At 37.8% G+C, this 20,878-nt stretch overlaps 2 protein-coding genes across 2 annotated transcripts; one reads left to right on the top strand and one right to left on the bottom strand.

The window, feature by feature from the left end:
* Window positions 1-2,873: 2,873 nt before the first annotated feature.
* LOC132196627 (uncharacterized protein C14orf119) lies at window positions 2,874-5,859 on the bottom strand. The gene is made up of 3 exons (XM_059619411.1): window positions 5,536-5,859; window positions 5,319-5,470; window positions 2,874-4,262 (listed from the first exon to the last, which is right to left on the bottom strand). The coding sequence occupies exons 2-3, from the start codon at window positions 5,343-5,345 to the stop codon at window positions 3,924-3,926; spliced, it is 366 nt and encodes a 121-aa protein (XP_059475394.1). The 5' UTR covers window positions 5,346-5,470; window positions 5,536-5,859; the 3' UTR covers window positions 2,874-3,923.
* A 1,344-nt stretch (window positions 5,860-7,203) lies between these two features.
* LOC132196820 (kinesin heavy chain) lies at window positions 7,204-14,136 on the top strand. The gene is made up of 11 exons (XM_059619719.1): window positions 7,204-7,704; window positions 7,886-8,201; window positions 8,356-8,499; window positions 8,565-8,794; window positions 8,850-9,136; window positions 9,279-9,789; window positions 9,854-10,003; window positions 10,278-10,997; window positions 11,586-11,774; window positions 11,912-12,047; window positions 12,105-14,136. Exons 1-11 carry the CDS (start codon window positions 7,558-7,560, stop codon window positions 12,281-12,283), a joined length of 3,009 nt encoding a protein of 1,002 aa, XP_059475702.1. The 5' UTR covers window positions 7,204-7,557; the 3' UTR covers window positions 12,284-14,136.
* The last annotated feature ends 6,742 nt before the right edge of the window (window positions 14,137-20,878 follow it).

Below are 20,878 nucleotides of genomic sequence, written 5' to 3'. Positions count from 1 at the left end.
AATGCTCTCTGTGAAAATGTGCCTGCATAAGGGTGAAAGTGCGCCAGTTGACACCATCAGAAAGGAAAAAAGGAATTTTTAACGGAAAATTAAAGAATTATTTGATGAACAAAAGGTGTGTCGTAAATTTCTTTTTAAATAAATCATAAAATTTTTCTAAATTTTTTTTTAATAATTGATTCGATTAGGTATGATAAACTATGCATTCTTTTGGATTTTTTCTCCTTTGTAGAAGATTAATTCAGTTGTTAAAATTTAAATCCAATCGGGAGCCTGGCTAAAATACATTTGACAAAAATAATTTAACAAATTGCACTGATTTTGCTAAAAATTTAATTTTGTAATATAATGCTAAAGAAAAACAACTTACAATTAGTATTGTAATGATAAATTTTAAATAAAGACAATCACAGTTTAACTACATTTTAACTGCTCTACACGCCCAAGCATAAAAATTTATAATTTCAGGGACAATTTTTATAAAAGCACATAGATTTACAGATATCCTTGCCTGAATTTTAAACTAGATTGTCTGCTCACAGGCAGCTAGGATCCTATTAAGGAAACTACAAAAATGTTCTAAATGTTATAACTTAAATATTATATCTTTTAATATAATTATGTTACTATTAATTTTTTTTTTAAATTTATTGAAACACCAAAATTACAATTGATTAAAGAATATATTTTATTCTAATAAATAAAGAAGTTTTTTTGACATGCTTCCACTTTCCGCTCTTTTTTTTATCTTTCTGGGGCGCAAAATTTGGGGAGCTTTCTGGCCGCGATAAGAGCGCAACAGATTCAAGGAAACTCTGCGCGCGCTCGCCGCGTGTAATAATAATAAAATGAAATTGCAGTATGGACGACGAGTGCGTCGAGCGGTGGGTGGAATATTTTATTGCAAGTGGGTCAAACGGAGCAGAGGAGCCAGGCGCCCTAAATTGAAAGTTAACGTCCTTTCACCCGCCGCTCCAGATTGTTCGACCAGAGAGATGCACTTTGGTGGTTTGGCGCGAGGCCTGTGCAGGAAAAGGCAAAAACTTGGTCCCGGAAGACAAACGCATTTCCTTCTCCTTCATTTGCGGCCTGCTTTCTTTATCCGACCGCCAAAAAGCGGAGGGAGGCGGAGGGTGAAAGCAAGGATTTTCATCAACGGGAAAGCTACTGGAGAAAAAATAAGTGGTCCCCAGAGAGCCTTTCCATTGTTGCTGCGAAGCCTCTGCAAGGATGAGATCACAGATTTTGAAGATGGTCTTTTCAGTCACGCGAAGTAAATTGCCTGCGGGTAAATCTGGTGCTGATATTTATTTAATGCACAATGGAAGCCTGGAAAAAAGAAAAAAGTAAAATAAAAATATACTAAAGAACTGAAAAGGGAAAATAATTATTTCACTGTCTCAGATCTAAAACTGACCATATCCACAAATGAATGCCAAATTTTTCCACGGAGAAGCGCTAAAATTTAATTCAATTCAGCTTACAATAAGTAAAAAAAAAATCAAGCAAAATTCAAATAGCTTTTTAATGCAGCAAAATTTGGCCCTTGATGGCTAAATATATCGTGATATTATGTGTGAAATTTTTATTTTGATCAATAAATATTTTCATTTTTTTACAGAGGCAAAAAGGAAGAATATTTTTAAATCATTCTTCCATGCATTTTCTTTTTGTAACTTTCTAGTTTGTTTTGTGAAGCAATGAAAATAAGATAAGGAGCTTTTGTCATAAGTTCATATGTGAAGAACACATTTGTTGAAGAATACCAAGAAAGAGCAAACGTCGTCCATTATTAATTTATCGGACTAGGAATCTCCAAAGGCGCGTTGCAGCGCTTGCTAAAAAGCCGCTGCTTTCTACTTTTGACTCAGCGAGTACAGCAAATAGTTGGGTTAGAGTTAAACTGCTACTGGCTGTGCGGCCGCTTATTAATAATGCTGCAAGTTTCAAATGTGTGGCTGCAACTTGGAAGCCCTGCGTCGCCCTGCGTTATGTCGAGAGCGAGCGGCATCAAGTGAGCGCGGTGTTGCTTATATGGTTCAATAAAGCAAGCACATAGCCCTGAAAGCTTTTAGCCTTTCATTACCTCAGGCTGTAATCACTTAACACAACACAGCGGCCCGAATTCTCATATAAATCTGCATGCCTTGGCTGCGAGCCAACGAATATCGTAAATTGAGTCACACCACTGCTCTTTCAATATGCACCCTTAGCACTTTTTGCGCCCAAATAAATCCCGCCCCTAGCCATCCTCTGTGTCCGTGCATTGATCTTGGAGGGTTGATATGTATATGGGACCGTCGAGATTTTATTATTCGAGAGGGAAAGTGGCAAGGGTTGTGCGGAGAACAGCAACTCGTGTTTCAGCCTTCGATGCGAGGAGCATCTCTTACTGTGCCTTGGGAAGCGCCCAATAGGCAACCAGCGAAGCAGCAGAAGCCGGAAGGTTGCATACAGTCTCGCCATCTCTCGTTGAGGTCTACACGCATCACCGTAAAGTCGACTAAAGGTCACTTTGCATTCTAAATATTTTGTATGCAGTTTACCGACAAATACAAACTAATTTGAGCAATAAAAAATAAAGAACTATTGTAATGAATATTTAGAAAAAAATCTTGCATTGATATTATTACACATTATTGCTACTTTAAAATTATTTGAAATATTTCATAAATAGAAACTAATTTTATCAATTTGTTTATTATTTGAAGCCTTGAAGGTAAGTATTGATTGTAGCCTTCTATAAACTTAAAGGTTAGGAAACTTTTCATTGCATTTATTTTTTTCTAATTCATTTCATTATTAGTACCTGATTATTTTTCTTTTTGTGAGATTGAGGAATTGCAGTAAAATAATAGTTATTAAACAAAATATTCTCATTACATCCTAAAACCAAAATTTATTTCATTAAAACATTTGAATATTAGAATACATACATCAATCAAATAATAATAAAGTAAAATATCAGCCAATCATGGAATTCTGAAAATCAGATCTGTGTGTAGAGTCACATGCCTAATTCAACTCACACTTAAAATAAAAATATATCGTAGAGTGGAATATATTAGCTTGCGAAATTCTTGATATTATAACAAGTGCACCAACAGCGTCATAATCGAGATCCTACCCTACAGGTGGTTTTGATTCAATTCAGCACACTAGTCTACAAATGGAGGCAACAGAAATAGATTCACGTTTGAAAGAGAAACCAACCCATCCACCTAAATAAGTCTAAAAAGCTACCAGAAAGATTTTTTCTGAGAGTCAAAACTGAATGCAGCCCGTTTTAAAAACTAAATAAATTAAAACTAAAAGTTCTCTCTTCCTGCCTCCATGGGCAACGAGTTCCAATGACACGTAGATAGTTAGCATGATCAACATTTTGCTGAGGAATAATTAATTCTCAATAAAATTTGTACACGTTTGTAAAATCAACAGCTGCACAAAATGGCCTTGCTGATGGCACATTACAATGTAAAAATGTAGGGCAAGAACTTCCAGGGGCGGTTTTAATTGCATGTATATAAGAGTGATAGTGGAAGCGGGCGAACGACACATTACTTTTCAACAATTTAATTGTGTTCTCAACAGCAATATTAATATATATAATATGATGCGTGTTAATTAATGTCTCCTTACTTGTACGAAGATAACTCGATAATTGATCCGGTGTATAAGACAAGTTTTGTTACTGTTTGAAAAATGCAAAACCGTGTGTAAATTTGCAAAATCTATAGGAAGCCAATGACGTCCCTGAAAATTCCAGTGCCACGGGTGGCGCTTTCTTCCGATAATTGAGATTCATCTTAGTCGTGACTAGCCAGCCGATGCAAAAACGAAGCGAGTTGAGCAAGAAAAGAAAGAGATTCCTATTGGCACTACAGCTGCATCAGTCTGAATCAATCGAGTTTGACGAATACGGCTTAGACGACCTCTCCTTCTCTGGGGTCGTTGGCCACCAGGTCAGGGGCCTTGGTGGTGCCCTCGAGGCTCTTCACCGTGTCCTCGAACTGCTGCACAAACTCAGGGTCGGCGTCCTTCAGGCTGTCCAGCAGGGCTTGGCGCTCAGCCTCACTCCAGGCGAGGCACCACTCTCGGAAGAGCTTCACTCTGCACTGGAAAAGTGACGGGGGCCTCAGCCCGAGCTCCGACAGGCCATTGACTGGGCAGAAGTTGGCCGAGAAACTCTGGGCCAGGATCGGAAGGAAATCCTCACGCTGCATTTCGCTCCACTCACGAAACCATTGTGCCACAAAGCGTACCTGAAATTTTTACATTGCAATTTAGTGACTTATTTACAACAAAAGTTATTTTGAAATAAGAATTTGCAACTCCAAACATAATAACAATAATTATTATCATTTTGCCATACACACAGCTCAAAATAATTGCAAATTTTTATCAGCAAGATAGGCTTCTTGCAGAAAAATATGCCTAGTGCAAATACCTGGCAACAAATTTGTAGTGGAAACCCCTAGACTTTCTCTTATCTCACACAACTCACAGATAGATAGATTTTGCACACTTGAAGCTAATTTTAGGCAGAAAATATATATTCATAAAAATTTGTATTTATTTTTCTGCTGTAGGAAAAATAATTATTAAGACATGGATGCAAAATTCTCTGGCAAACTGAGTCATGAAAAATAAAAAATTTCTTTAAAAAAAAAATTTCCTAAAATGAACCTGTGAGCATCTTGAGAAAGTTAAGTCTGAAACCTGAGAATGAACCACCAGAATGCGAGCATGTCAAGGGGTGAGTTGACTTTTATGAATAATTTTAACCTAGGCAGAAGCCATAAAAATTATTCAACTCCTTTCAGGCCAAACGAACTGATTTAATTTGAATCAATTTGTAAAAAGCTGCTTATAACATTGGTTTATTCTACTATTTCGGCCAGTAAAATATTTCAATTCAACTTGTTTTAAATAAGTAGAAAAATTAGTTGAAATTTGTAATATTTTATCGGTTGGTTTCACCATAAAAATGTTTTATTTTGTTAATTGTTATCTCTAATTTTTATAAACTCGATGAGAGAGAGGAATATTAAAATTTAAACCCCTTCAGAAGTTTTTTTATAATTAAAATAAAAAATAATATAAAAATTTTCTAAAAAAAGAACAACAGTGATCAGGGCCATGTAAAATTTATAAATAAGATGCAGATAAGAGGCGTATAAATATTACTGAAGATACACCACATTAATTAGAGCAAAAATTTAATTTCAATGAGCCACTTCCGGAATTAAAAATCCACACCGATAAAATATTATCAAATAATCAACTGTGGAGCCCCGCAAATGAAACAAGGGTCCAACCTGCGCCTCAGGGGTGTAAGTAGTCATTCTTGCAAGGTGGTCAGCAGGTCGAGGAGGTCAGCAAGGTCCCAGTTGGCAGCCCACCGGTGGAACAACTTGACTTGGTGTTCGAAGATCGTCGACGGTTCCTCGAGGGTCAATCCGGCGATCAGCTGCCAAGGACAAAAAGAAGGTAAGCTTGACCTTGCAAGGTGGTTTTACACAACGGGACACTCACCTGGTCCACGTTCGAGCGACCAGTGATCCTCTGCTCGACTTTGGCGACGAACGAAGCTCGCTGCTCGTCGTTCCAGTTGCGAAACCAACTGACGATGCACCTTTTCTGCTCTTCGCTCACCCTCTGCGACATAACATGGTGCTCACAGCGGAAACGGCGGCGCGAATTTCGGCACGACCGGGACCCCAAACGCCGCTCTACTCAATCAAGACGCTCTCGATTTAATCGGACGAGCGTTGCCGCAGTAAAGTGTCAATTTAGCTGCGAGGGTCGTAAATTCTTTTGATAAAACTCGCTCCGTCAAAAGCAGCGGGCGACCAATCAGAGGGCGCGCCGCATTTAAAAAAGCGCGCCAAACATGACCTGCGCCACGGGCAATGAGGGAAACGTCACGCGTACGGATGCGGAGTCTGCAGACGGATGGCTATAAAAGTTTACCGTTTTTGCGGCTGTGTGGGCAAGGGTTGTGTATCAGGTTTCCATGCACTTGCCACACACATTGCACATTTCTTCAATAATTGACATTTGACCCGGTAACTGATTGAGGGTGCTGACCAGAACTAAAACGTATAATTGTAAAAAAAAAAGAAATATACATAAGATACATAATATCCGAAATATCCAACCGTGCTTTGCAGTGCTTTGGAATGGATATTTTTTAATAGGATAATTATAATTTTAGTTAATTCCAAAAGACATGTGTGATAATAATGATAAAATTATATCTATATCTTGTTTTTTTTCGTTCTCGATGGGAAATTACTCAAAAAATTTTGGCCATCAAAAATTATTGGTTTTTTTTTATTGGTAATTATTTTTGGATAAAAGTTATAAAATACTTCTTAGACTTTCTATTCTAATTAATTTATTAAAAAATTCCAGGTTGCAGAAATACATTTTAAAATAATAGCATTATAAATTTTAAATCTATTACGCCAATTTAGGACCACAACTTAAAAATTTAAATTTCAATAAGTTTTTTTTTTCAAATTCTCATAAAAATGGTTTGCAAAATCTATTGCAGTCTTTGGAACAGTGAAGATCAGCGAATTAAATATTTATATTTTATGAAAATATATTTAATTTGTTTATATAAATACAATTGATTAAAAATTGTGTCTTAAAACTTTTAATACTAAGTTTTTATCGTGTTCCATAGATTCGGATGCCCGAGGATAATAAATTATGCTATTGCTGCGGCAACCTGGGCCATCATTGCTACCATTATTAAATTTTAAGTGCTACACTTTTTATTGTTTCCTTTTTGCTCTCGGCGCCGAACGGGTTCAAAAGCCTCGCAGCACAAGCCACTCATTATTTTTTTTTGTAAAATCACGCACCGCTGCGCTCTTATTTGCTCTGCTCCCTTTTGTACCGAGATCGAGTCCAGTCACGACTCCTCTTTTATAAAAAAGGCCATTGTCCCTTTCGAAAGAATCAGCTCGCCGCCCACGCGAGCCACGCAACATTGGGTGGACTTTGCGAAATTCGGCGCGCCTTTTCCGCGCGTAGATACATCGAAAAGTAGAAACATAGCGAAAAATGCAAACCCACGGTGTGTCCGCCTAGTGCCTATACAGACCCGTTACACACCCATAGATCAATAGGGAGCCACGCATGGCTGGATTGGACGAGGGTGACGTCATCGCGCCACTCGTCGAACGAACGGCGAACGAGAAAAGTATTCACGGAAAAAAGTAGCATGGAGGTTTGCGGCACTCTGTAGTGAGAGACAGAGCCGGAGGAAGAATTTTCAATCGGGATTTTTTTCCGCGAAAATCTTGGGATCCTCCGCGATTTTGGTGCGAGTGCTGGGCCGAGTCGGTGTGCCTTGAGCTGCATTTCCGTCTCGTTCGGCCGCCCCGACTCACAACAAACAGACTGGAACAACTGCAGTAAAAATGGAGGCCATCTTGCAGTTGACGTGATCTGTCAGCCGCTCTGTTTTCTCTTTACCGCTTTTCCTGCTGCTGCCAGTGCCTGCCTTTTGTGACGACCGTGTTCTGAACGCCCGCCGAAACCATGTCCGGCGAACGCGAAGTGCCGGCCGAGGACAGTATCAAAGTGGTGTGCCGCTTCAGGCCCCTCAACGACTCCGAGGAGAAGGCAGGCTCCAAGTTCATCGTCAAGTTTCCCTCGGGAAACGAGGAAAATTGCATTAATATAGCCGTGAGTTTTCTTAATTAACTGTCCGAGAAAAAAATATTAATTCCATTGCGGGAAAATAAAATAAAAGTTTGTGTCCATTTCCTGGAATTTTGTGGGATTGATAGTGGGCGTGGTCTTGCGGACGACCTTCCACTGTTGGGATTTTTAATTTGTATGACTCATGGTCATCCTCGTTTTCCAGGGCAAAGTGTACCTTTTCGACAAAGTCTTCAAGCCGAACGCGACGCAGGAAAAGGTTTACAATGAGGCTGCGAAGACGATCGTGTCCGACGTGCTGTGCGGCTACAACGGCACCATCTTTGCCTACGGACAGACGTCGTCCGGAAAAACCCACACCATGGAGGGTGTGCTCGGTGACTCGGGCAAACAGGGCATCATACCCAGAATTGTCAATGACATATTCAACCACATCTATGGAATGGAGGAGAACCTCGAGTTCCACATTAAAGTTTCCTATTTTGAAATCTACATGGACAAAATTAGAGACTTGCTTGACGGTGAGAATTTTTTTTAAAAGGATTAGATTTATTAAGAATATTTAGATTAATCGCAAAATAAAAGCTTTAAAAAGATAAAATCAAATTTTTATATTTAAAAAAATTACGGTTCCAATTTCTTATTGAATTTTAATTATTTCTTCCCTGTTTCTAGTGTCAAAAGTAAATCTGAGTGTGCATGAGGACAAAAACAGGGTGCCCTTTGTAAAAGGAGCGACCGAGAGATTCGTGTCAAGTCCGGAGGAAGTGTTCGAGACAATTGAGGAGGGCAAATCTAATCGCCACATAGCAGTTACCAGTGAGTTTGTTTATCAATGTCTATTTATTTATTTTTGCTATGCTATAATTAAATTAAACTTTCAGATATGAACGAACACAGTTCTCGCAGTCACAGCGTCTTCCTGATCAACGTGAAACAGGAGAATTTGGAGAATCAGAAGAAGTTGTCTGGCAAACTTTACTTGGTAGATTTGGCTGGTAGTGAGAAGGTGAGCAAGACTGGTGCTGAGGGAACTGTCTTGGACGAGGCTAAGAACATCAATAAGTCTCTGTCTGCCCTCGGAAATGTGATTTCTGCATTGGCTGACGGCAATGTGAGTTTCCAATATTTTCCCTATAGAAGGCAATGAAATAAACTTTGAAATTTAGAAAACTCACATACCTTATCGAGACTCCAAACTGACGCGTATCCTGCAAGAGTCGCTGGGCGGCAACGCGAGGACTACAATTATCATCTGCTGCTCACCGGCCTCTTTTAACGAGTCGGAAACTAAATCTACTTTGGACTTTGGCAAGCGGGCCAAGACAATTAAGAATGTTGTTTGTGTCAATGAGGAACTTACTGCCGAGGAATGGAAGAGGCGATACGAAAAGGAAAAGGAAAAGTCTGCACGACTCAAGGGAAAGTTGGAGAAGCTCGAAGAAGAGCTTAGCAAGTATGTTGTTAACTTAAAATGAAATTAGAATATTACTAGAGAATTCTTAATGTGGTATGATACTTGTTACTGTTGGTCAAACGAATAAATAGGAATTTAAACATGAAATGGATATTAACTAATTATTATTGTTATTTTTTAGGTGGCGCAACGGAGAAACTGTCAAGCCAGAAGAGCAGGTGAACCTGCGGGAAGACTACGGAGCAACCACCCCGGTGGCTGCCATGACTGAATCAGAAATCGTACTGGAGAAAAACAAACCTGGAGGTCCTCTGCCTGCCATGCCCGGTGGCCTCATGGTTGGCTCGATCTCAAACGAGGATCGCCAGAAAATTGAGAGCGAGCGTGAACGTCTGTACCTGCAGCTTGATGAGAAGGACGAGGAGATCAACCAGCACACACAGATGATTGAAAAGCTCAAGGACCAAATCATGGAGCAGGAGGAGCTGATCGCCTCCACCCGCAGAGATTACGAACTGGTCCAGCACGAGATGAACCGCATCCAGCAGGAGAACGAGAGTGCCAAAGAGGAGGTCAAGGAGGTTCTGCAGGCGCTCGAGGAGCTGGCTGTCAACTACGACCAAAAGTCTCTGGAAGTTGAAACTAAGAACAAGGAGTACGAGACTCTGAACGAGGAACTCATCCAGAAACAGGTATGATTGTCTTGAAAGATGATTTCTGATTTTATTCTTTTATTGAATATTCTTTTGCAAACAGTCTCAACTGAACAATACGTCTACTGAGCTGCAACAGCTGAAGGACATGTCCACTCACCAGAGACGTCGCATTACAGAGATGCTGACCAATTTGCTGAAGGACTTGGGCGAAATTGGATCATCTATTGGAGGAGATGGTGGAGATATCAAGGTAAATTTAAAGGATTATGTAATGTACATGGGAAAAGGCATTTTTTCCCTTTGTAAAAACCCTTTCCATACTAAGCTTTTGATGTAATTTTCATTTTGATTTCTTTTACAAACTTCAGAGACTTTTGACTCCATTCAGGATAATTTAATATTATTCAGTATTTTTTAATATTGGGTTAAAAAAATTATTTATTCGAAATTGTGCTTTAATCTACACCCGATTAACGCATAAATTTAAATTCATCCCTTCACAGAGAAATTTGCCTCTGTTCCAGTTCTCCGCCGACACAAATGGAAAGATCGAAGAGGAGTTCACCGTCGCCCGTTTGTATATTTCCAAGATGAAGTCTGAAATCAAGAATCTGGTGCAACGCTGTCAGAACCTTGAAAGCTGCCAATCTGAAAGCAACAAGAAGGTGAATGACTACGAGAAGGACCTGGGCGAGTGCCGTCTGCTCATTTCGCAGCATGAAGCCCGCATGAAGTCCCTGCAAGAGTCGATGCGCGAGGCCGACAACAAAAAGCGGCAGCTGGAGGAGGACATTGACGCCCTGAGAGAGGAGTGCGCCAAAATGAAGGCCGCCGAGCAGGTGCACCAGGTGAGCAAGCAAGAGAAGGCCGAAGAAAAGGCTGCGGCCAACCAGCTCCGTGAGGCTCTGGAGCAGCAGATGGACCAGCTGAGGGACGTTCACCAAAGTCAAGTGGCCAAGTTGCGTGACGAGATTGGCGAGAAGCAAGAAATGATCAATGAGCTGAAGGATCTCAACCAGAAGTACACCCTGGCTCAGCAACAAATGCAGCAAGACTACGAGAAGCTGAAGCGAGATGAAAATGAGAAGAGTCAGAAACTGCAGGAGCTGCTGCTGACCAACGAGAGGCGTGAGCAGGCCCGCAAGGACCTCAAGGGTCTCGAAGACACTGTCGCTAAAGAGCTGCAGACCCTGCACAACCTGCGCAAACTTTTCGTCCAGGACTTGCAGGCCAGGATCAAGAAGGTAAATTACTTTTGTGTCTATTCTAAAATTCATTTCTTTATAGAAAAGTTAGTATTTTTTTATATAACAAAATATTTATCAACATTATTGGTAGAGGACTCTTTAAAAAAAAATTCTAAATAATTTTTTCCCCGTAGCAATTTGCTCTAATTTATTAAGCAATTTTCTCAAAAAGTTATTATGCAGTGCGAATCTGAAAAAATTCACTTTGGTGTAAAAAAATTCCTCAAATGGTTATTATTTCGAATTCCAAAAATGAATGAAATTTTTTGCTGGCATACACAGCGGTCAGTAGCAAAGCGGTTCCAGCATGGCCTCCATTCCAGTAAAAATTTTTAATCTAAAGTATTGATTCTTCTTTTTAATAAAGCATCCAAATTAAAAAATGGAGGGACAGAGAGGAGGGTCTCTGGGCAATTGAGACCTGTAGAGTTCGAATCAGAAGTGATGCCTCATTTAAAGAGATTCGGGCACATTCATTTAGGCTATTTATTTTGGGTTTTTCTGTTTGGGGCAACTTCTGTAGGAAGCGTTAGGGCCAGTTTATTTTTGGACCATTTGAGAGCCCTTTTTCTCTTTTTTCCACAGTCCGCCAACTCCGAAGACAATGAGGATGATGGTGGATCTCTTGCTCAGAAGCAGAAGATCAGCTTCCTTGAAAACAATCTTGATCAGCTGACCAAGGTGCATAAGCAACTTGTGCGTGACAATGCTGACCTCCGCTGTGAGTTGCCTAAACTTGAGAAGAGGCTTAGGGCAACAATGGAGAGAGTCAAGGTTTGTATTGCATTCAATCGGTTAAAATGACAATACTTTCTTTTTAATTGATTGAAATTAGAATATTTCAAGACTATTTTTACTTGGCAATTTAAAATAATGTTGACAAAAAAATTAAATATCTTGTTACGTTCTAGGCTCTTGAAGTTGCGCTGAAGGAGGCTAAGGAGGGCGCTATGAAGGACAGGAAACGCTATCAGTACGAGGTGGACCGCATCAAGGAAGCAGTTCGCCAGAAGAACCTGGCTCGCCGAGGTCCCCAAGCACAAATTGGTAACCGAATTTGGAATATTTATTGAAAAATATTTATTCTGCGCATTCTTTCTTCAGCCAAACCCATCAGGCCTGGTCAACACCACACAGCGGCCCCGACTGGCCCCGTTGCCATTCGGGCAGGTCCCGTGGGCGCCGGAGGCAACAACGTGAGCCGCAGCATCATTGTCGATGACGAGCTGCGCAAGAAGAAGGCGGCCGCAGCTGGCAATGGCGGCAACAAGGGCGATTGGTAAAGCAAGCAAGAGACTGTGAGAGAGAAACCCAAACGAGACCCTCGCTTGGTTTGACTTTGGTTTCGGTTTTGATATGTACGGGCGTCAGGCGTAGTTACAAAATTTTGTATCCTTTGATTTGCACCTTTTAAGTTTGGAAACGCCTGTCCAGTGGAGGGTCTACTACTTCAACCGAAAGGAGCTTCTTAAGGATTCGTAATTAAGTTATTCTTTAGGATGGTAAGGTGCACTTGTAGCGTAACTTTCCACTATAGTGAGCACTCGGTAGGCCCTTTCGTTATTGTTTCATATTGAAATCACTGTTGATTCCTAAAAAAAGAACGTAAAAACTCCAGTGCTTTACTCATTTGGTGGTTATTTTCATCTTGATTTCCTAAGGGTCTGCTAGGTACACTCAGTCGGGCGCCTGCGGCCCAGTTAGTCGTCAAGACCGCTGAATTCTAGGGAGGCGCGCACCACAGAGTTTATTTTTAATGCAATTTTTAAGATTGGAAGGCCACTCGGTCCGCGATGGGCGCCGTAGTTTATCCTTCTGCATTATAAAAATAACCCTCATGCTTTTGGCTCTTTTCGATCAATATTTCGGCTCACATGCTTTCAAAATTGATTTTCAAAATCAAGGTTGCTTACTGTAGCTTCACGACCAAAGAAATTGATGCGTCAATGTAGTCAAATCTGCTGTCATGTAAAAAAATTTAAAAATAAAAATATTGCCACGGTCGTCATGTGTAAAACTCGTCATCTGCGAAAAAAAAATGCTAAGCGCTTGTTTAGGATTGAGGGACCAGTTCTCGTTTTGAATTAAAATTATGAGAATTAAAACGAATGTTAATTCTCTTATTATCAAAAAACTGACACCAAACTAACTTACTATTGCAACACTAATGTTTTCCTTGGCAAGAATTGGTCCCTCATCCTTAAACCCCCAGTTCAAATTAAAGCAACTTGAGCTCGCCAGCTTCGCTTTCATCACTTACGGATAAATTAAAAGAGCCTAAATTCTGCTGAATTCTCAATTGGGTCACTTGTGATATGGTATTTTAAAGAAAGAAGATTCTGAATTACAAGCGGGTGCCACCTGAACTTAGTGCAGGCTTGATGTCAAAGGTCAAGCTGGGCAATGCACTGTCCCCGGCGGCACCCTTGCAGTGCTTTTTTGTCTTATACACGGTCAGTACATTTACGACAACCAGCCGCAAACAACCATTGTCTACTAAGGTGCAATAAATTTAAAGACATGTGGCTTTTAATTTATTTACTACTCAATCCCTGTTAGTTCCACATGAATTAGCAGCTATTTTTGTTATTGTCGTCTAAGTTATTAATTATATTCAATTAATCATTTCTGATATGAGTTATTTTTTTTGTGATAAACACACTCACACGTGCGAGAAAGGAATACTTCAAAGTCGATTGCGATTTTCACTGGTGAAGAAGTTTGATTGTTTGTTTTTCCTGCTAGGATGGAATTCAGATTATATTTTATTGTTTTTCTGCAATTAATTTATTAACAAGACAAATAATTAATTTAAACCTTTATAAGAAAATATATATGATGAATGTAGGAAATTCAGTGTAGTGCATTGCATAAGTATGTTTAATTTCTGGCGCAGTTTTTTTCCTGTTTGATCGTATTATTATTCTTATCAAGTGCATTTGCAGTAAAGAACACATCCACGGAATACAATAATAATAATTAATATTACTCATGGAAGTCATGGACCTTTGATTACGCTGAAAATGAATTTTGTTTACACATCACAAAACTAAATTATGTTTTGATGTTGAATTGTAAAGATGCCTTCTTTCATGTGAAAAATGAATAAATATGCACATTAAACCTAAATTCTAAATTTTGATGCTTTTATTGAACAAATCGCAACCTACAAATCACTACCAATAATTACAAGTTTCTTGGAACCTGATGGAATTTATGAGTATTCTTGAAAGTTTGAAATCAGTAAAATATTATTGCAAAATTTCTACTAATCTGAAAGCGGCGCACCTGATATAAATTCAGCTCGTTAATTTCCTGCGCCGCCGATTTTCACGATCAGCGACGCGGCACTTATCTCATCTGCCAAATGGCTCATCTCTTTCTCTCATCTCTGCCCGCATATAAGTTTGAAACTAGAAATCGAGAACCTGACTTCTTATGATTAGAAACTTTTATGTGTAAAAAATAATACACACAACAGCTGGGTCACCAAAGCGAATTTTTATCTCTCTACAAGTGCGTGTATAGAGCGGAAAAGATGAGTTAATGGTTTCTTCTCATTCGCGGCTGCTAAATCGGTGACGCATGAAACGTGAACAAAAACATCAGCTGAACGTGATATGAACTCCGGATAAATTTGCAATTTTTTAAAATTGCACTCGGCCAGCTTTCCCCGTCGCATGTACATCATATTTTTTAACTTAATTTCTTAGCCTGGACCTAAGCTGCGGTCATAAATTAATTAGCCGCATGAATCGCATGATTGATCTATCTTTCGTGAATATATAGGAACAAATCACGCGCGTGTGTCTCACTTTCTTGTGGGAATCCTTGATTACGCTTAGGCATGCTATTTCAGCTTTAAATCGTAATTTTATGTTATAAAAGAGCGTCAGAAGGTCTTACTCTAATTTGATTTCTGGCACATTAATTGTGAAATTGTAGAACTGCAGAGGCCACCCAAAGCGTTGAAAATTTAATTTTATTATGCTTGTAGAAAATTTTTACTATTATATAGCATAAAAATAGACTACGACTTTTTCAATGCATATATTTTGTTAAGTAGAGTTGTGATGCGAGTAAATGAAAAAATAAAAGATTAAAAGTTTGTTTGCTTCGGAAAAGCTAAAATTTGATGTTTAATCCCTCGGAGGAAGTATATGAGTTTGCATTATAGTTTGCATTAACTGCATTTTTATTTAATGTCATTGATAAAAAAAAGTTCAATTTCAGACAATTATATGAACCTACTTTAGAATCAAGCTATTTGAAAAATTAAAAAGAGACATAAAAGTTGTTTTCTCTAATTTAATTTTCATTTTTAGTAATATTAGATTTTTTAATTAGCGCACCATGAGTTACTTTAGCGGTGGAATATATTTTTCCACAACTCCCAGCAGACTCCCAGTATATATCCTGCAATAAGAAAAATGAATGTCCAATGTCCACTGCAATCACGAGATTTCTTTTCTGCCAAAATAAGCAACCCACGCATGAGTTTTGAACCTAAATGCATGATTCACATGCGAGCACCTGAACCGCTTTGCCACTTATTTCTTGTAAAATTATCATTTCGCACTTATATTTTTATGACGAAATTTTTTCATTGGAAATTGATAAATTTAAAATTGATTCTAATACATTTCTCAGGTAGAATATTCTTGTAATCCATTGCCTATTACTATGTTTAATTTTTGTGCTTGAGTATTTTAAACTCAATGACATGAATGAAAAAAAAAGAGATGAGCACTCGCGCTGAACATGCATCATGACACTGACCTTGCAATCAGTGCGGAACCGAAAATCGGCCGGGGATGTCGCCGCCAGTGAAAGTCCTCTCGACTCCACAACGGCTCAAAAACCTCGATCAAACAATGCTCTGAAGCCGATTTGCACTTTTCATTGTTTTACTTTATTTGTTGTGTGAAATGGACACGGCGGTGCGCAGGCAGGTGTCCTTGCTTCGGACACAGTCCGGTTGACAGTCGGAATCTGAATTTGCTCCGGTGTATTGAATCGAAATGAGAATTTGAAATTATGTAAGTTGGAGCAAGAGTTGGTCTGTTACGAAAGCTTTCTCCGCGCCTCCCTCATTACCTTACCTCTAAATTTGTTGACTTGCACTTTCCCTGCTGCGAATCCACTCAAGCGGCAGGTGCTTTTCAAGTCATTTGCACTGATGGCCAATTAGATAATGATATCATCCTATTCTTTGAGAGGAGGAAAATGGGCTGAATGAATTAAGAGCAGCTCTCTTTTGTAATAATATTAATTAACATCGTGAGCAGAGAGATAGTTGCCGAGATGCGCGTTTGATAAATTTGTTCCTCATTTTGAAATTTAAAAAAATCAGGATTTCATTTTATTTTTTCATATACTTCAAATTTTTGAAAATATGATTCTTTTAATCTTTTGATATATTTTGTCTTAGATAACGGATGACTTGCTATCTTGCGTGCACAAATTGCAACACACGTCACTTTTTTGCTTTCTTTTTTTTAGCACTCGTCGTTTCCTGCGCCCTGTTATGCATTATGGAAGGATGCGCAGGCGGAGCAAGCATTTGTCCAACTAAGCGAGTTTAAATAAAGTGCCGCTATTAGTTTCCGAAAGAGCAACCTCGACACATTTATTTCTTTCACAACGATAAAAGTTAATTCTTTAACTGCTGTAAGAAATAAATTATATTTAAAATGCATAGAAATAATCTTTTGGCATCTGCGCTTAAAAGAGGTTAGGAACAATGCAAATAAAGACCTTCAAATATTTATCTTGCATTAGAAATTTGAAGAGGTCAGCTGTACAAAACAAAACAAAAATTTGAAGAAATAATACGTATTCAATTTTTATTTTCTTTCTGCTTTTAAAAAAAGTACAAAGGAAGCTACAACGCAGATCTTAAAAATTAATCAGATATCTGGACCAAATATCAAACTTCAATTCTCATACAGGCAAAAAATTATAAATAAAAATATATCAATTATATGATTTAAATTTGATTTTTTGAATTTTTATGGTATGAAAACAATGATAATATAATATTTAAAGCATGCTTTTTAAATATTATAAATAAAAATAATTAATTGATAAAGTATTATTTCTAAAACTCAAATACAGCCCTTGAATTAAAAAAGAAAACACTTGATGTTTAAAATAAAAACGGTTTTGTTTATTTAATAACAACAAAAATTACATAGCTCATTGCATTCCGCATGCATTTTATAAACACATTTTTATTTGCATATATTAGTTTTTAGTTTCTAAATTGCAATAAATTTATTTGATTCTAGCTAAATGAGCTATAATTTAGTTCAAATCACACTTCATTGCGTTAATTTTGCAGTGTGAGAGAAAACAATAGGCTTGCAAAAACTGAATCAGTGACCCATTTCACGCCTCTCTCCAGTCCATCAGCGGCGCATCTCTGCACCATCGACGCGACGGAAAAAAAATGCATAAAAAAATTGAAAGGCGTCAACCGAAAAATCGACCGCAGAGATAGGTGAAATTTCTTTCCTTCTCGCGCGTGCCTCGATTCATTGTTCTGCACCGCTGACTGATTTTAATTGCAAATCGCTGAGAAAGAGCAAACGGGCCAATTCCGTCGGATTTTCATAATGAAATAATTAGTCTCGCAGACGAGGAGAGCAGGAAGTGGTTTGAGAAAGAGGATAGTGCGTGTCTGTCGCCGATTCGGTGCAAAAAGCGGCAAATATTTATTCAATAGGGCGGCCACGCAAGGCGCCCATATCAAGGTGTATATATTTATTGGATCACTTTCTACTGGCGCACACCACTTTCTCGGTGTAATCACCCATTATGTATAGCAGCAGCAGCAGCAGTTTTTCCCACTCGTTGGGTGCAGGTTCCTGTGGCATTTTCGATCCGCGCGTGTATGTTCCGCCAAGATGCTAAATGTCATTCGCAACGACGTGGAGCTGCGGTCGGTGACACCCAAATTGTTGATTTATGCGAATCACGCCAACACACTACACACTGTATTCTGTAGCGACTGACATGGGAGAAATTGCGAAACGAGTTTAGAAGAACCCATGCTTGTAAATTACAAAATTTTTAAAACAATATAGCAAGCAAAATAAATTTACTAAAAAGATAAATTAAATAGTAATTTTTATTTATATTTTTAATTTGAAAGCAATTAGAAAAGTCGTAATTTAAAAAGAGGGAAAAAGTTAAAAATTGAAAACTGATTTATTAAAATTTGAATTTTATTATTTAGTAATTATATTTTTAGCAAGAAATTACTCATTACAAAAAAAAATTTAAGAACCAGTAGATTTTTTTAAGCTGGAATTTGTTTATCTTTAATTAACTAACTCATTATTAAAATAGCCCGTTTTCTTTTTACTCAAAATAAATTATACATTTATCTTTATAGATTAGGATCTATCGTTTAGTTTTACGACTTCTTGCTCTCGCAAAATATCATTTACCATCAACGTGACTTATAACGACGATCCTTTCTTGCTTCTCGCACCTATTCCCCGAGAGCAAGTTACGCAATGGATCTCCAATTAAATCCAAGTAACTCGTTTTTCACGTACTTTTTGCTGAGGTCCTGGCGCTCAAATCTCCTCTGCAAAACGAAAGCGACCCAATTCAATTATAACTTATTGGTCCTGGGATTTTTTATTAAAAATAAATAAATAGCCGGAACTTGATTACTTATTGGATTCTGTCATTTCCGTGCGGCGAACCGGTATACACAGCCAATACATATTTATAGTTTTCTCGTACTTGCGGCTGCTCGCTGTGAAAATTCATGCATATCATTTTACTTATCTTGAGAATGTGCGTGCTCGCGCTTGAATGAGTTTGCGCTTTTGACTCTCGGAAAGAGAAACACCGAGAGAATGGAGCAGTTAATTGATTATTGATTATGGTCACTGCATTTAAAAGTTTCCAAAGATGATGGGCTTTATTTATTGAATATAGCAACGTCAACTTCATTCCAGTAGATCGAAAAACGCATTTGATAATTTTATATTACCAACGTAAGGTACAAATCAATTTTCTGAGAGGTTTTGAGAATGCACGTCCAGGAATATCTCTATTTTTAAGTAAAGCATACAAATTATTTTCCTTTCTCGTGTAAAAAAAGAAAACAAAAGAAAAATTAATTGGCAAAAAAATAGTAAAAATTCTTTGCAGTTACTTGAAATAGTTTAGTTTTTTTTCTACGTCTGAAGATGAGTAGAAAGGAACGGCCCTGAAAAATCGATCTCTGATATTCCATCTCAAGAAATTGTTCTAGATGAATCGTACAGGAGTCATACAGAAAGGCAGGTCCTTGAACTTGCGACAATTGAGAGTCTATAGGCGTGACATGGCCCAAAACTTTCTAATAAGAAAAATCTAATTGAGTTGTTGCGGGAGACCATAACAATTCAAAGTCATTTTACCACGAAAGAAAACTTTCAAGGAGATTTTAATGCATGTTCCTGTTCAGCTTATAATGGATTTCGAGGTGCACATGAAAACCAGGTGGGAATAAATGCCACGAAAATGCATCATTAGTTTTTGACAATAACCAGGTAATAAAGGAAAAAGGAAAGGTTCTTCAAGTTCATTGCTCTTTCTATGTACCAAAGAAATTGAAATTCCGTGCGAAAAAATCCTATTTGACGAAAAAGATCGGTGCCAACGATTTTATCCAGGCATTTGTCACTTTGCCAGCTGATAATATAAAGTATGTACAAAATCGTAACCTTGGCAATAAAAACCCCTGATGCCGATAATTGGCAATGGAGACTGTCGAGCAAAAATGCGCTTGCTTGGTCGGGTGCATGACCAAAAGCACGCGCCGCTCAATATAATAAAGTAATAATGCGCGCCTAATTTCATGTATGTGATCCAGTATAAGTTGCAAGTTGCGGACTTTCTCCTCCGCGTCTGTCACCACACCCTCGCGCACAGCCAGCTGCCTACCCTCGGGCCCAAAAACGACGGTGAGGTAACCGAGCACGTAATCTTACTTCTGCTCTCTCTGCATCCAACCCTGCTCTGAAACTTCTGAAAGCAATTCATTATTCATCATCGTCCGCATTGAAATCGAACGTGAGAATTTAATGCAAAGTCTGCGGCATGTGCTTATAGAAAATAAATTATTTAATAAAAATAATAATGTATTTAACATTATTTATTTTATAAATTTATTAAATTAACTTTTATTCTTTGTATTAATAATTTAATCTTAAATTTTTATAATAATCATCTATTTTCAAGATGAAATCATGCAGAGCTAGTTAAAAATTGTATTTTAATTTATAAATGTTACGTAAATATAATATTATATTATTACTATGACCATGTAAAGTAGTTATTATGAAATATAACATTATTTAAAAATAGATAACAAAAATAACATCTTCATGAGCTATACTATTTGATTAAATCACATTTTTTACAGTAACTTTTTTGTTATTATGATTACAGATAAAAATCATAGTAAAATCAATCTAAAAAAATATTTCCAGACTCTAATTTAATACTTATGACTTATGATTAATTAGATGATCTCTGCTTTATAAATTTTGCCTTACGACTAAGATTTCCTAAAAGCAACAAGGCACATGAAATACAGGAAGATTCGCACTTAGAAAATAATGAAACTAAAAGTTAAAAATTCAATTAACATTTTCCAATAATAAAAGTTAACTGTCTAACAAAACTGAATAAATCTTCGCTTTTATATGATTCATTTAGCTTCAAAATTAATTTATTGTGATCTAGTTTATAATAATTCAAATTATCAGGTCGTATCGTCATTATTTTTAGATAATTGTTCTTATAAAATTTAATTTCAAAATTTTCAATTTGTGATGCATGCTCATTTTATAATTTTATTAAACTCGAAA

The sequence above is a fragment of the Neocloeon triangulifer genome, unplaced genomic scaffold, assembly GCF_031216515.1.
Source record: "Neocloeon triangulifer isolate White Clay Creek 2 clone unplaced genomic scaffold, ASM3121651v1 ptg000012l, whole genome shotgun sequence".
Classification (NCBI taxonomy): domain Eukaryota; kingdom Metazoa; phylum Arthropoda; class Insecta; order Ephemeroptera; family Baetidae; genus Neocloeon; species Neocloeon triangulifer.
The sequence above is the reverse complement of the archived record's forward strand: the minus strand, read 5'-3'. Positions and strand labels throughout refer to the sequence as shown.

Coding starts and splice junctions, on each gene's coding strand:
- LOC132196820 (XM_059619719.1), top strand. CDS start 7,558: ATGTCCGGCGAACGCGAAGTGCCGGCCGAGGACAGTATCAAAGTGGTG. Junction 7,705..7,885: donor AAAATTGCATTAATATAGCC/GTGAGTTTTCTT, acceptor CTCGTTTTCCAG/GGCAAAGTGTACCTTTTCGA. Junction 11,775..11,911: donor CAACAATGGAGAGAGTCAAG/GTTTGTATTGCA, acceptor GTTACGTTCTAG/GCTCTTGAAGTTGCGCTGAA.
- LOC132196627 (XM_059619411.1), bottom strand. CDS start 5,345: ATGACTACTTACACCCCTGAGGCGCAG. Junction 4,263..5,318: donor CTTACACCCCTGAGGCGCAG/GTTGGACCCTTG, acceptor TAAAAATTTCAG/GTACGCTTTGTGGCACAATG.